General features: G+C 45.4%; 1 protein-coding gene across 1 annotated transcript in view; it reads right to left on the reverse strand.

The window, feature by feature from the left end:
* LOC112248996 (palladin-like) overlaps positions 1-17,153 on the reverse strand; it is a 102,343-nt gene that overhangs the window by 49,031 nt on the left and 36,159 nt on the right. Inside the window, 1 exon segment of the mRNA XM_042320136.1 lies at positions 14,521-14,556. Coding sequence (XP_042176070.1) covers positions 14,521-14,556 — 36 coding nt within the window.

The raw sequence follows: 17,153 nt of genomic DNA on the forward strand, positions 1-17,153 counted from the left end.
ATGCCATTGCCTTTGGCTGGTGTAAAAGTGGGGGTTGGGCCTGTTTGCCTGCTCACGGCCTGGGCGTATATGTGTGACTTTCATGTTGAGGGCCTCTTTGCAGGAATGGGGTGCATGGGGTGGGCAGTAGGGGCATAGGTCAGATCTGAGTGAGCCTAAATGGGGTGTGGGCATGGTTGACTTGGGGGGGTGTTGAGTGGTTGGGGTGGGGGTGTGGACGTGGCTAGTGGTGCTGTGGTGTGGATGTAGGTCCTCTCTGTGTAGGTCCGGGGGGGCGAGGTGGGAGAGTGTCTCTCTGGACTGGGCGGGGTGTCTGTTGATCTGTTGCTCCTGTGTGAGGTGTTGGAGCTGCAGTTGAGGGCGATGTCCTTTAGGGTCCGGGCGAAGGTGGGCACTGCTGCCTTGTACAGGTGGACCTGGTCGTAAAGGCTGTTCAAGTCCAGGGTGGAGTGGTGGGCCAGGTAGACTTTTGGTTTTGAGGCACAGTCACGGGAAATACTTGCGTTTACCTTGTGTATGGTAGCAGGGTGGCAGTATTTTTGTGGTAGCAGAGTGGAGATAACCACTTGTGTGTTGGGGAAAGTAGAGGAAGCTTTTTCAATCACTCCCTTGAGTGCTGTGGCCACCCTTTCCTGCTGTGTTCTCAGCTTGTTTGTGCCTGTGTGTATTGTTATGTGGCTGGGTGACCTTAGTTGGTCCTCAGACAGAAGGTTTAGGACGCGCTGGGTGTTTGGACACCAGAGTTTAGACACTGTGTTTGGGAAAAAGTTAATTTTGTTGTATATATTTCCTGTTTGAGTCCATAAGAAGTACAATCTGTGGCTTTTGTATGTCCTCAGTGGGTGTGTGGTGGTCGTCAGGAGGGCTATCAGGGTAGCTGATGGGGGGGGTGTTCAGAGGGGGTGGGATCCCCTGGGCTTGGGGGTCTTCATTTGTCTGTCCTGCTGTGATGTCGAGGCTATGGTCAGGGTCTGGGGTAGACTGTTCTGTTGTGGTGTCGAGACTTTGGTCAGTGTGAGGTGGGCTGTTCTGCTGGCTTCTCTGCGAGGGTGGCCGGCTATCTAATGGGTTGTTCTCTGTCACACTTCATTGTTCTCACCTTCTACTCCAGCACTCTGATCCTCTCCTGTTGATGTTGTCTCACCACAGTCCAGAGTGTAGATATGTCTCTCTCCACCCTCAGCTCTGGTTGAGGGAGGTATTGTTGAGCTGGACTATGTTGTGTGCTGACTGGAGTGTGTTCACCTACAGTTCCAACTCCACCTGCCTTATCCTTCATTTCAATGAGGGAGTAGTAGTGGGAGGTTGACTTTCCGCTTGGGGTTGCTCGTCTGTGGGGTTGTATAATGAAGAGGTCGGGTCTGACACGCTCGGGGTGGGGGTACCTTTCTCAAGTGAGAGCTTATCCTGCTGAGCTTTCTCTTTGATTATGTGAAAGTTCAGCTGAAACAGTTTGGGGTTGACCTGTACAATTACTGTTCTAGACTTGTACAGGTTGACATTGAGTCCTCATTCTCTAGTATCCTGGAGTTTCCACCCATCGCTTACCCCCCCCCCCCTTAACAGAGGGGTAGTGTGTTTATATAGCACTGCACCATGCCAGGGGATGGTCTGTGTGGAATATTAAGTTGCTTATGTTCCCATTTTTCTAATAGTCAACAAAAAGTGTCTCTTGATTTTCCATAAGGAGCTTATTATTGTACTCTTTTGGTGCCTTCTCATTTTTTTTTACATCCAGAGGATACTGTATTGTAGTGACCTCTGAACAGAGGTAGGGGGCTTCAAAGGCCTCTGCATTTGGGTGGGGGAGGCTGTGAATCTCTCCTGCCATTGTTGCACTCAATGGCTTTGACACCTCTCACTTCACACCTCAGTGCTAATTGAAGTTGCAGTCAGGTCTGTTTTGTCCTAGCAAGTTTGGTAGCCTTAACTTAGCATTAAGTCCTTATAAAGTAAATATATAATTGTAATGTATTTTTCTTCTTGGCTTTAAAAGTAGCTTCAGACTAAACATTACTCACTCAGTTCCAGGTTGGATGGTGTTTTCAGGTTTCTGTTGTTTGTTTCACCACTCTCACTCACCACTCTCTCTCCACTGTCTCTCTCTCACCACTCTCTATCTCACCACTCTCTCTCTCTCTCTCTCTCTCTCTCTCTCTCTCTGCTCACCCTTATCCCTTTCTTCCATGCCCCTGCTGTGTTGTAAAGGCCAGCTCTAACCAATCAATCAACCAATCAATCAATCAATCAAATGTATTTATAAAGCACTTTTTACATCAGCAGATGTCACAAAGTGCTGTACAGAAACCCAGCCTAAAATCCCAAACAGCAAGCAATGCAGATGTAGCAGCACAGCAGCTAGGAAAAACTCCCTAGAAAGGCAGGAACCTAGGAAGAAACCTAGAGAGGAACAAGGCTCTGAGGGGTGGCCAGTCCTCTTCTGTCTGTGTCGGGTGGAGATTATAACAGTACATGGCCAAGATGTTCAAACGTTCATAGATGACCAGCGGGGTAAAATAATAATAATCACAGTGGTTGTAGAGGGTGCAACAGGAGTAAATGTCAGTTAGTTGTTAGATAGTTGCTATGAAAAGCTATCTTCCTTATTTGGAAACCTGCTCCATTCCTTGCAGGTCACTCTAACCCAACTGGCCAATCCAGTGTCAAGCCACAGCTCTTTCAGCCAATCCTTCTGCTCGCCATGTCCTTTTAAGGACTGCCCACCTCAGGGGAAGTCTGGGGGTTGTTGAGGAACGATCTGCCTCCCTGCTTTCTATACTTAGTATCGTCTACTTTTACTCATTCTTTATCTTTTAAGAAAACTCTCTCTTTCTCTGGCTAGTTCTTTTTGTAGACACCCATTCTCACTCCAGGTTCACATTTAGAGCAACAAATGTAGCCACTCAGAGAGCTGATAAACAACAACATTCTCACTTTGGGTTTTTTAACAACATTGGCATGACATTAATGAAATACCTCAAGTTGCAAATGAACGTCAGGACTGTCCTGAGCTTGCCAGGTAGCTGACAGAGAAGAAACAGAGTGTTCTGTGTATAAACTCAGTTCCATATGTGCCTCTTTAACATACATGTTTCCCAGCTTTCCAGAAAACCACACACAGCCTCTACAAGAAAGTGATTGCTAATACACCATTAGAGAGTTAATGAGTTACACCTCATAAACACAAGGCCTCTGTTGTGAGTACAGCTCTGAGTCACAGCACAGATATGTGACAAAGCCTGGCAGCCAGCGCAACAAGGCTCTGAACGCAACACAACCACAAGCATAGAGCAGTACGGTCCCACAAACACGACCCTGAATGTAACACAACCACAACCATAGAGCAGTACGGTCCCACAAACACGACCCTGAATGCAACACAACCACAACCATAGAGCAGTACGGTCCCACAAACACGACCCTGAATGGAACACAACCACAACCACAACCATAGAGCAGTACGGTCCCACAAACACGACCCTGAACGCAACACAACCACAACCATAGAGCAGTACGGTCCCACAAACATGACCCTGAATGTAACACAACCACAACCATAGAGCAGTACGGTCCCACAAACACGACCCTGAATGGAACACAACCACAACCACAACCATAGAGCAGTACGGTCCCACAAACACGACCCTGAATGTAACACAACCAAAGACGCAAGACAAAGAGCAATACGGCACACAGACACAACCCCGAACGCAAGAGGTCGCAAGATCAACACAAAGCTCTGAATTTGACAGGCACGAACCATAGCTTCAACAATACCACATACGTATATTAAACACGTTGTTTAAGTCTACTGTATAAGCACAGTTGGAGAAGTAATGAACATTCCAAAGCATCAAAATCCAATCTGAGATTAACTCTTGAGTACAAAAAACAAACAGTATCCAGGCACCTCTGTAAACAGTTTATGTGTATTTGTGTATGTGTGTATGTGTGTATTTGTGTATGTGTGTATTTGTGTATGTGTGTATTTGTGTATGTGTGTGAGTGAGAAATAGCGCCGGGGAAGAACGGTTTGTAACCAAACGGGTGGAGTGCGGCCTTCAGTTTGTTCCAGTTATCCACTGTTACCCTGACGATGATGACCTCAGAGAGGGTTAAAAAGGTTGAGGAGTGGGACACAATCATTTAATCTCTGTGGTATGACAATTATGCAGCTGGCATGGGTTTGAATGGCACTGGGTCAATCCATAAGCAATATATAGCAAATGAAAGGGGATTAGTAGCTTCCTCATCTCTACCACTCTGCAGGCTTAACACACATACACACATGGTGTCACCTACAGCCAAGCAGGCTGTTGTTCTAAGCTCCTGCATGTTTGGGATTGTTAGCCCAGTGTGTGTGCGTGACACACATTTTAGTTAGGAATAGAGTTCCCTGAAGCCATGAGGGGGAGGGTATTACCACATGGTGAGGTTGTGACCCCATACGCAGCCATTAACTAGCAGCATTTTAACACATAATAGTCACCTTTGACCTCTGACCCCTAAAAGATCATTGTTGTACCCTGTCTGCCATGTGGCTCCAGCAGAGCAGACACCTTTCACTTCCTGCTCCCTGGACACAAAAGGACAGAACATGACTTTGTATTGTTCTGTGATTTCAGCTGTTTACAAAACCAAATACTCTCTCTCTCTCTCTCCCTCTCTCTCATTGTGACTCAGTGTGCTTGTGGTAGGTCTCTCAGGGTGGAGGCTGTGACAGATCAGTCTGGAACAGTGAGGATTAACACAGCTGTCTGAACACGATGACCCTCTCACCCTAACCCTGCGGGGGTTCTGAGAGGCACCACAGCATCACTTCCTCGTCACTGTGACGACAGACCCACTTTGCCACATCATGATCTCATGATCAACAGCCTGTTTTTAGACTCACCAGAAGGAACTCAACTTGAACCAGAACTCAACCACATTTCAAGTAGTCCCCAATCAAGGACTGCGTTGTGAAGGTTAATGGTTTTGTTATGTAATGTTTTTAAGTTTAGATTGTGAGCGGGTTATGACAAGGCAAAGTTGAGGTTGTGTAAACTGCTGATCTGTGCTTGACTCCTCTGCTTTTCACGATCTGTAATCCTCACATAATCTGGAGCAATCAGGAAGATGGAGCCAGGTGGAGATTCTCACAGAGGGTTTGCCAGCGAGGGCTCAGCGGTAGATGAAAAGAAGGTTGTTTCTAAAATGGATACGTGCAAGATAACTATTTCAACTGTCATGTTTTGATTCCCTGTCTTATGAAACAGTGATTAAGATACCAAATGTTTGCAGGATAATTGCTGCTTGTGTGTTTGACGACGCCCACCCACAGATTATATCCCAACACATAATCTAATGTTGTGCGACCGTGATCACAGTCAGTACCACAGTCCCACCTCACTGCCTCCTTCACTTGACTCTTCGCTATGATCCTCTCCTCTAAAACCTCACCCGATATGGGTTTGGACTTCCCCTTCAGAGGCGGCCGCTTGAAAAGAATGTCCTTGGTGTTTCTGTACAAACACATACGGTGTCATTATCTTTTGTGGACTTTGTTGGCATGTGAAAATAGTCCATGTTGACAGTAATCGACAGCACGGGAGTTGGAGTTAAGACATTGAAGATGTGCCACGCGGAATGTCAGGGAAAATCTGAGAGAACAGCTCCACTAACTGACTATCTGAATGCCTCTCCCACACAGTGTTTTTAGCTCTTACTAGCAAGGATATGGCATAATCCACAGCAGATGCAAACAGTTCATGTGAAATGTCACGCCATAGCATGTATTAATACTAGAAAGTTCATACTAGACACCAATACCACTCACACTCCATCCGTCACAATGGACAGTACACATGCCACACACACACACACACACACACACACACACACACAGAGCAGATTGACAACTTCCAGATCAGTCCAGTGTGTGTCTTAATATGTGGTCACATATGTCCCTTTAGACCCCTGGTGAGTCTGAACCCTAAACCAGGACTGAGCATACAGACTCTCTACAAAATTGCAGCCCAGGTACCTCAAACTGATATCATAGCTCCCAGCTAAGTGATTTATGACCTGCCTCATGGCATAGCTACATACCCAACATTTACAGCTTAATACATACCCTTATACACCGCCGCAAGCCCTTGAGACCAAAAACCGACTCTCTCTCTCTCTCTCCCTTTTGGCTTTATTAGCATGGGAAACATATGTTAACATTGCCAAAGGAAGTGAAGTAGACAATATACAAAAGTGAAATAAACAATAAAATGAACAGTAACCATTACACTCACAGAAGTTCCAAAAGAATAAAGACATTTCAAATGTCATATTATGACTATATACAGTGTTGTAACAATGTACCAATGGTTAAAGTACAAAAGGGGAAATAAATAAGCATAAATAAGGGTTGTATTTACAATGGTGTTTGTTCTACACTGGTTGACCTTTTCTTGTGGCAACAGGTCACAAATCTTGCTGCTGTGATGTCACACTGTGGTATTTCACCCAGTAAATATGGGAGTTTATCAAAATCAGGTCACAAAATCTAACATGGCCATACATTGGACAGGAGGTTAGGAAGTGCAGCTCAGTTTCCACCTCATTTTGAGGGCAGTGTGCACATAGCCTGTCTTCTCTTGAGAGCCAGGTCTGCCTACGGCAGCCTTTCTCAATAGCAAGGCTATGCTTAAGTTTGGGTCAGTCACAGTGGTCAGGTATTCTGCCACTGTATACTCTCTGTTTAGGGCCAAATATCATTCAAGTATGCTCAGTTTTTTTGTTAATTATTTTCAATGAGTCAAGTAATTATCTTTTTGTTTTCTCATGATTTGGTTGGGTCTAATTGTGTTGCTGTTCTGGAGCTCTGTGGGGTGTGTTTGTGTTTGTGAACAGAGTCCCAGGACCAGCTTGCTTAGGGGACTCTTCTCCAGGTTCATCTCTCTGTAGGTGATAGCTTTGTTATGGAAGGTTTGGGAATCGCTTCCTTTTAGGTGGTTGTAGAATTGAACGGCTCTTTTCTGGATTTTGATAATTAGTGGGTATCAGCCTAATTCTGCTCTGCATGCATTATTTGGTGTTCTACACTGTACACAGATGATATCTTTGCAGAATTCTGCATGCAGTCTCAATTTTGTGTTTGTTCCATTTTGCGAAATCTTGGTTGGTGTGCGGAACCCAGACCTCACAACCATAAAGGGCAATGGGTTCTATGACTGATTCAAGTATTTTTAGCCGGATCCTAATTGGTATTTCAAATTTTATGTTCCTTTTGATGGCATAGACTGCCCTTCCTGTCTTGTCTCTCAGATCGTTCACAGCTTTGTGGAAGTTACCTGTGGCGCTGATGTTTAGGCCAAGGTATGTATAGTTTTTTGTGTGCTCGAGGGCAATGGTGTCTAGATGGAATTTGTATTTGTGGTCCTGGCGACTGGACCTTTTTTGGAACACCATTATTTTGGTTTTACTGAGATTTACTGTCAGGGCCCAGGTGTGGCAGAATCTGTGCATAAGATATAGGTGTTGCTGTAGGCCCTCCTTGGTTGATGACAGAAGCCCCAGATCATCAGCAAACAGTAGACATTTGACTTCAGATTCTAGTATCAAATCAAATCAAATTTTATTTGTCACATACACATGGTTAGCAGATGTTAATGCGAGTGTAGCGAAATGCTTGTGCTTCTAGTTCCGACAATGCAGTAATAACCAACAAGTAATCTAACTAACAATTCCAAAACTACTGTCTTATACACAGTGTAAGGGGATAAAGAATATGTACATAAGGATATATGAATGAGTGATGGTACAGAGCAGCATAGGCAAGATACAGTAGATGGTATCGAGTACAGTATATACATATGAGATGAGTATGTAAACAAAGTGGCATAGTTAAAGTGGCTAGTGATACATGTATTACATAAGGATGCAGTCGATGATATAGAGTACAGTATATACGTATGCATATGAGATGAATAATGTAGGGTAAGTAACATTATATAAGGTAGCATTGTTTAAAGTGGCTAGTGATATATTTACATCATTTCCCATCAATTCCCATTATTAAAGTGGCTGGAGTTGAGTCAGTGTCAGTGTGTTGGCAGCAGCCACTCAATGTTAGTGGTGGCTGTTTAACAGTCTGATGGCCTTGAGATAGAAGCTGTTTTTCAGTCTCTCGGTCCCAGCTTTGATGCACCTGTACTGACCTCGCCTTCTGGATGATAGCGGGGTGAACAGGCAGTGGCTCGGGTGGTTGATGTCCTTGATGATCTTTATGGCCTTCCTGTAACATCGGGTGGTGTAGGTGTCCTGGAGGGCAGGTAGTTTGCCCCCGGTGATGCGTTGTGCAGACCTCACTACCCTCTGGAGAGCCTTACGGTTGTGGGCGGAGCAGTTGCCGTACCAGGCGGTGATACAGCCCGCCAGGATGCTCTCGATTGTGTATCTGTAGAAGTTTGTGAGTGCTTTTGGTGACAAGCCGAATTTCTTCAGCCTCCTGAGGTTGAAGAGGCGCTGCTGCGCCTTCTTCACGATGCTGTCTGTGTGAGTGGACCAATTCAGTTTGTCTGTGATGTGTATGCCGAGGAACTTAAAACTTGCTACCCTCTCCACTACTGTTCCATCGATATGGATAGGGGGGTGTTCCCTCTGCTGTTTCCTGAAGTCCACAATAATCTCCTTAGTTTTGTTGACGTTGAGTGTGAGGTTATTTTCCTGACACCACACTCCGAGGGCCCTCACCTCCTCCCTGTAGGCCGTCTCGTCGTTGTTGGTAATCAAGCCTACCACTGTTGTGTCGTCCGCAAACTTGATGATTGAGTTGGAGGCGTGCGTGGCCACGCAGTCGTGGGTGAACAGGGAGTACAGGAGAGGGCTCAGAACGCACCCTTGTGGGGCCCCCGTGTTGAGGATCAGCGGGGTGGAGATGTTGTTGCCTACCCTCACCACCTGGGGGCGGCCCGTCAGGAAGTCCAGTACCCAGTTGCACAGGGCGGGGTCGAGACCCAGGGTCTCGAGCTTGATGACGAGCTTGGAGGGTACTATGGTGTTGAATGCCGAGCTGTAGTCGATGAACAGCATTCTCACATAGGTATTCCTCTTGTCCAGATGGGTTAGGGCAGTGTGCAGTGTGGTTGAGATTGCATCGTCTGTGGACCTATTTGGGCGGTAAGCAAATTGGAGTGGGTCTAGGGTGTCAGGTAGGGTGGAGGTGATATGGTCCTTGACTAGTCTCTCAAAGCACTTCATGATGACGGAAGTGAGTGCTACGGGGCGGTAGTCGTTTAGCTCAGTTACCTTAGCTTTCTTGGGAACAGGAACAATGGTGGCCCTCTTGAAGCATGTGGGAACAGCAGACTGGTATAGGGATTGATTGAATATGTCCGTAAACACACCGGCCAGCTGGTCTGCGCATGCTCTGAGGGCGCGGCTGGGGATGCCGTCTGGGCCTACAGCCTTGCGAGGGTTAACACGTTTAAATGTCTTACTCACCTCGGCTGCAGTGAAGGAGAGTCCGCATGTTTTCGTTGCAGGCCGTGTCAGTGGCACTGTATTGTCCTCAAACCGGGCAAAAAAGTTATTTAGTCTGCCTGGGAGCAAGACATCCTGGTCCGTGACTGGGCTGGATTTCTTCTTGTAGTCCGTGATTGACTGTAGACCCTGCCACATGCCTCTTGTGTCTGAGCCGATGAATTGAGATTCTACTTTGTCTCTGTACTGACGCTTAGCTTGTTTGATAGCCTTGCGGAGGGAATAGCTGCACTGTTTGTGTTCGGTCATGTTACCAGTCACCTTGCCCTGATTAAAAGCAGTGGTCGCGCTTTCAGTTTCACGCGAATGCTGCCATCAATCCACGGTTTCTGGTTAGGGAATGTTTTAATCGTTGCTATGGGAACGACATCTTCAACGCACGTTCTAATGAACTCGCACACCGAATCAGCGTATTCGTCAATATTGTTATCTGACGCAATACGAAACATATCCCAGTCCACGTGATGGAAGCAGTCTTGGAGTGTGGAGTCAGCTTGGTCGGACCAGCGTTGGACAGACCTCAGCGTGGGAACCTCTTGTTTTAGTTTCTGTCTGTAGGCAGGGATCAACAAAATGGAGTCGTGGTCAGCTTTTCCGAAAGGGGGGCGGGGCAGGGCCTTATATGCGTCGCGGAAGTTAGAGTAACAATGATCCAAGGTTTTTCCACCCCTGGTTGCGCAATCGATATGCTGATAAAATTTAGGGAGTCTTGTTTTCAGATTAGCCTTGTTAAAATCCCCAGCTACAATGAATGCAGCCACCGGATAAATGGATTCCAGTTTGCAAAGAGTCAAATAAAGTTCGTTCAGAGCCATCGAGTTGTCTGCTTGGGGGGGGATATATACGGCTGTGATTATAATCGAAGAGAATTCTCTTGGTAGATAATGCGGTCTACATTTGATTGTGAGGAATTCTAAATCAGGTGAACAGAAGGATTTGAGTTCCTGTATGTTTCTTTCATCACACCATGTCTCGTTAGCCATAAGGCATACGCCCCCGCCCCTCTTCTTACCAGAAAGATGTTTGTTTCTGTCGGCGCGATGCGTGGAGAAACCCGCTGGCTGCACCGCCTCGGATAGTGTCTCTCCAGTGAGCCATGTTTCCGTGAAGCAAAGAACGTTACAGTCTCTGATGTCCCTCTGGAATGCTACCCTTGCTCGGATTTCATCAACCTTGTTGTCAAGAGACTGGACATTGGCGAGAAGAATACTAGGGAGTGGTGCACGATGTGCCCGTCTCCGGAGTCTGACCAGAAGACCGCCTCGTTTCCCTCTTTTTCAGATTCGTTTTTTTGGGTCGCGCATAGGATCCATTCCGTTGTCCCGGTTGAAAGGCAGAACACAGGATCCGCGTCGCGAAAAACATATTCTTGGTCGTACTGATGGTGAGTTGACGCTGATCTTATGTTCAGTAGTTCTTCTCGACTGTATGTAATGAAACCTAAGATGACCTGGGGTACTAATGTAAGAAATAACACGTAAAAAAACAAAACACTGCATAGTTTCCTAGGAACGCGAAGCGAGGCGGCCATCTCTGTCGGCGCCGGAAGTTACAACTAGTAGGGTGAGGCCAGGAGCTGCAGACTTTTCTAGTGCCCTCGCCAATTGGTTGATATATATGTTGAAGAGGGTGGGACTTAAGCTGCCTCCCTGTCTCACCCCAAGGCCCTGTAGGAAGAAATGTGTGTGTTTTTTGCCTATTTTAACTACACACTTGTTGTTTGTGTACACGGATTTTATAATGTTGCATGTTTTTCCCCCAACACCACTTTCCATCCAATTAGGCCCTCATGCCTAATTGAGTCGAAGGCTTTTTTGAAATCAACAAAGCATGAGAAGACTTTGCCTTTGTTTTGGTTTGTTTGTTTGTCAATTAGGGTGTGCAGTGTGAAGACGTGGTCTGTCGTACGATAATTTGGTAAAAACCCAATTTGACATTTGCTCAGTACATTGTTTTCACTGAAGAAATGTACGAGTCTGCTGTTAATGATAATGCAGAGGATTTTCCCAAGGTTTCTGTTGACGCATATCCCATGGTAGTTATTGGGGTCAAATTCGTCTCCACTTTTGAAGATTGGGGTGATCAGTCCTTGGTTTCAAATATTGGGGAAGATGTCAGAGCTAAGAATGCTGATAAAGAGTTTTAGTATAGCCAATTGGAATTTGTTGTCTATATATTTGATAATTTCACTGAGGATACCATCAACACCACAGGCCTTTTTGGGTTGGAGGGTTTTTATTTTGTCCTGTAGCTCATTCAAGGTAATTGGATAATCCAGTGGGTTCTGGTAGTTTTTAATAGTTGATTCTAAGATTTGTATTTGATACGATTTCTGACGTGCTGTTCCTTATGTTTCCGTAGTGTATTTCTGTATTATTTTAGTGATTCACCATAGTGGAGGCGTAGGCTCAGGTTTTCTGGGTCTCTATGTTTTTGGTTGGATAGGTTTCTCAATTTCTTTCTTAGGTTTTTGCATTCTTCATCAAACCATTTGTCATGGTTGTTAATTTTCTTAGGTTGTCTGCTTGACATTTATAGATTTAATAGGGAGAGGTCAAATATACTGTTTAGGTTTTCTACTGCTAAGTTTACACCTTCACTACTACAGTGAAACATTTTGTCCAGGAAGTTGTCTAGAAGGGATTGAATTTTATTTTACCTAATTGTTTTTTGGTAGATTTCCACACTACTTTACTTCCATCTATAGCATTTCTTAATATTATTCAAATCCTTTGGCTTTGATGCCTCATGATTGAGCATAGTAGCATGTTCAAGTAGAGTGTGATTTTGCTGGGATTTGATAGGGGTGTCAGTGGACTGACTGTGAACTCTGGGTTGAGGTCAGTGATAAAGTAGTCTACAGTACGACTGCCAAGAGATGAGCTATAGGTGTACCTACCGCAGTAGCCCCCTCAAAGCCTACCGACAGAGCTGCAGGAGTTGTGACCATTTTTGTTGGTTATGTTGTCGCAGTTGTGTCTAGGAGGGCATATGAGGGAGGGAATGCTGTCACCTCCAGGTAGGTGTTTGTCCCCCTGTGTGCTGAGGGTGTCGGGTTCTTGTCCAGTTCTGTCATTTAGGTCGCCACAGACTAGTACATGTCCCTGGGCCTGGAAATTGTTGATCTCCCCTCTAGGATGGAGAAGCTGTCATTGGTAAAGTATGGGGATTCTAGTGGAGGGATATAGGTAGCACACAGGAGGATTATTTTCTGTTGCGATCTTTTCCTTATTAATTTCTAGCCAGATGTAAAATGTTCCTATCTTGACAAATTTAATCGAGTGGGTTAGGTCTGCTCTATATCAAATTAGCATACCCCTGAGTCTCCTCCCTGTTTCACCTGGTAGTTTGGTGGATGGGACTACCAGCTCTCTGTAACCGAGAAGGCAAAAAGTGGGGTTGTCTCCTTTATACCATGTTTCTTGTAGGATGACAATGTCTGTATTTCCAATTTCTTAAAAAAGTTTGGGTTCCAGCTATTTATGCCAAAGGCAGATGACCTCAGACCTTGTATATTCCAGGACGAGATAGTAAAAGCTTTGTGTTCCATAGTGTCTAGTGTTGTTTTTGTGTGATTTAGTCTCTCTCTCTCTATCCCCCCTCTCCCTCCCTCTTTCAACACTAGGCCTAATGTTCCGATCCTAACAGCCAACCTGTGGCCTCTCCCCTAAGAGCTTCCTCTGATTCTTCCACCAGGTCTGGCAACACCAGTCACATCAGTCACATCAGCCATCAGAACCAAGCACTGACTGACTGACTGAATGACCCAACTCCCTCTTCCTCCAGTAAAGAACAGTCACAGTGCAGACAGACAGCAGGCATGTTTTCCCAGATCAGGTCTCCTGCGGTCACCTTAGCCTGCCAAGTCATTCAGCCACTTCCTCTCCACAGCCCAGCTCTGTTAATGCAGTTCTGAGATAGCGTTGACAGGAGCGCTTTCAGTAACACTACTAATCAAGGTACCGTCCCACAGATCCATAGCTAAGAGGTCAAGGCAATGTGACGCATTAATAACAGGTGTAGGCCTATGTAATGGTTGAGATGCATGGATGCAACAGTACTGTACATCCTCTTAGGCCATCACTAAAACACATTTCTTCCCTCTGAATACAATACAGCCATTGAAGCAGAACAAGACTGTAATCGTCGTTGGTCCGGTCTATTGAAAACATCAGTCAAAACAGACACCTGTTATGACATCAGTCAAAACAGACACCCAGACACCTTATTGGCTGCAGTGAAATGAGATCCATTGCATGATAGAGTTTCGTTTCACATGGAGAGATGTAGAGCCAAGACAGTAGGGTCATAGTTTCCATTCAGTCCCCATTGGATTCACGGCAATTTCACTAAACTACTCAATGCCAAACTCAATTAAAGTTACATTGGAGTCCTCAAATCAAATCCAGCAAATATAAAAACTGACTTTAACACCAGAGGCAGTAAAAGTCACACAGCAGGATCCCTTTTCAAAGGCAACAGACAGACACTGTAGAACCACCGCTTCAACATTGTGTAACAGCATGCCATTTAAAGACCATGGAAAAAACGTTAAAAGGTAACAGGAACGTGTGTAGGAGAACAAATGAGAGGCGGTGACCCTTGCCGTGAGGTCAGAGGTTAAAGATCAAGAGTGGCCGGTGCTTTAGTTTGTCAGCCAACACTTCTACAGGTCACCAGGGGACAGAGAAGGATCTAACCTCGGGTACGGCACAACGCAGTACACTGTCCCGCCGCACGCTTCACAGTGGCGGGAGATAACTGTTGTAGGCAGCCTGTCCATGTCATTACTCTGGAAAAACTCAGTCAAGGAAGCAGCTTTACGGAGATCCTGCTATTTGCAGAAACTCAATCCGGGACACAGCGACAAAATATAGCGAAACAATGTAGATGTGTCAACACGTCGTTCTGATCCCAGCTTTACTCAAACAACAGGGCTCCGTTCACATCACGCCCAGAGAGCCTCACCCAGACCAGACCCAGACCAACCTTTCTGTAATTTACCTGTCAGTGTCTGTCTCCTCCTCTATACCCGCCGCTCTGGAAGCATAGAGGACAATGTCAACATTTAGTAAGTGTTACAGAGACATGCATCCAAAAGGGGGATTCAGAAACTCAACGCAACAATGCACATGCGATGTACAAAGCACAGAGCATGAGCCCTACATAACATTCATGCATCACATGCGCCCAGTCTTAGGCCACATCACAAATACGTCAGTCTCAGACCCCATCGCGACTATAACATCCCTCCTCACTAATGAACAAGACATATATCATGCCTGACCCACAAAATCAAATTAACCAAGATTAGAAGCTTCATACAATTCCATCTATAGACAGACCTGACTGAGCAACAGCAAGTAGCAACGCGCATGCCCCGCCCACCTGTGGAGCGGTCTTTTTCAGCCATCTACTTCCTGTGTTTGAGGGTTGCAAAATCCACTTCAATCTCTCAGGATTAACTGCTTTCATTTGACTCCTAAGACTTCCTTTATACTCTTGCCTGTTGTTTTCACCCGTTAATGTTACGACCGCGGAAATGTTTAATGACCTGTCAGACACACCCCGGTAATGGCTGAAAAGGGCTCAATGGAATACGTTGTGTTACCTTCGTCTGGGATTTAACGCACCGTCTCGACAGTTACCTCACAAGAAAGAGAACTTCATTTTGATGTGTGTTGATTTTTGGTGGAATTGAAAAAAGTTAGAATTTAATACAGTTTTTGTAAACAGAAGTTTACAAAAGTTTACAGAAGTTTACAGAAGTTTACAAATTAGATGTGCTGAAATGAAAGCAACTCCCGAAAATGAACACTCTGATTATAGTGATTTTATGTCTGAGCTCACAAACAATGTAAAGTATGTGTAGATAGGTGTAATCTAGAGCCAGGCGTGTTGACTTTTAATCCAATTTTACCCTGCTATTTGTTTCAAGACGCTTTGTGTTGTAGTCGCGACAGACAAAGATATATAATTAAGCAAACTTTACTAGGCATGTTGTCAAACAGCACATCCAGTACATGAATAATGTAAGTAACAATTGGCTTCCGTTTCCTGTGCAACATTAACATTGCTACATGTTCTCTTCTTTTTTTTTACAACAAAAGCAGACTCTACCTAACTTTGGCTTGTAGTCCATGCCTGTAGTAAACTGGAATGTGAACTGAATGTTTGTTTAATGTCTCTGACTGTCCATTACATTATTATTATTATTTTTACCTTCACACAAAGTCTTTCAGGTGTATAGATCTTCGGATGGCCCTACCAGACCTTGTGTGAGGAGTGTTGATTACACCAGGAGGTGCTTGACCTGAGATGTTAGGATCTTCTTGCTGAGGTGCAGCGTTCACCTCTAGGTTGTGTTCAGCATCCTGCTGGGCGTCAGCTGGTGCTCTGTTTACTGGCTCTGTGCCAGGCTCTTCAACAGTGGGGAAGTCCTCCTCTATTTCTCTGCTCTTCCTCAGGTGTCGCATGTTCCTCCTGAAGACTTGTTCCTGTTCTGTCTTCACCCCGTAGGACCTTTGCTCCACAGGTCTGACTACTGTGGCCCTCTGCCCCCACTGTTTCTGTCCTGTGAGTGGCTGAACTCTCACCCTGTCACCTCGTTGCAGATCTGTGAGGTCCTTAACAGAGGTGTCATAGTACTTTGCCTGTCTCTGCTGCCTTTCTTTAAACTTCTCCGGCTGACAGTTTGCCATCACCGGTCCCAGAAGATTTTCGTTCATTATAAATAGTGTCTTTGTACGTCTTCCCATGAGCGCCATGGCAGGGCTGCTGTCTGTTCTTTGTGAAGGGTTTTTCTGTGATCCAGCAGGGCCAGGTATGGGTCAGCACCGGCTCTCTTTGCTTTTGCCATCAGTCTTTTGGCTGTTTTCACTGCCGATTCCACTTTCCCATTACTTTGCGGGTATCCTAGAGACAATGTTTTGTGTGTAAAGTCCCAAGCCTTGCTGAAACTTTGGAACTCGTCTGAAGAGAACTAGGGACCATTGTCTGAGTAAAGGATGTCAGGTATCCCACAGTGTGCAAAGTGTGTCATCCTTGTGACAGGGTTTTCGAATGACCGTTTTCGACTGTGTGTTCTCCAAATGGTCCCAGAAGTTGAAGAGATAATCAACTGTGGCCATGTAGTCTCTGTTGTTGAACTGGAACAGGTCAGTCCTTATTTTTTCCAAGGGACGCTTTGATGCTTCGTGTGGCCTCAGCGTCTCTTTCTGCTGCTTCACACCCCATGCAGTGCAGGTGCTACATTGTGTCATTGTAACGAATACTCTGTGAGAAAAAGACGTAGATTCACGAGCAGGCCACGGCAGATGTTTATTAAGCCTTCGCAGAAGGCATGAATCGTGGTCACAGGCAGGCAATGATCAAACACAGGTAGGCAGTCAAAAACAAAAAATACCTCATAACCATACAAACTAAATAGGGAGCTGATGAGACCAGGTGAGAAACCAACACAGATGAAATCAATGAACAAAAATGAAAGACTGGGCTACGTTCCAGAACACAAAGAAAAATAACACAAGGTTGCCTAAGAAAAGAAAATCAGAACCTTACAGACATGTATGTTGTCAGCTGTGCATTCATGCCCAGCCAGTAGACACACTCGCAAACTCTTCTCAGACATTCCTCGA

The sequence above is a fragment of the Oncorhynchus tshawytscha genome, linkage group LG01 (assembly GCF_018296145.1).
Source record: "Oncorhynchus tshawytscha isolate Ot180627B linkage group LG01, Otsh_v2.0, whole genome shotgun sequence".
NCBI lineage: Eukaryota > Metazoa > Chordata > Actinopteri > Salmoniformes > Salmonidae > Oncorhynchus > Oncorhynchus tshawytscha.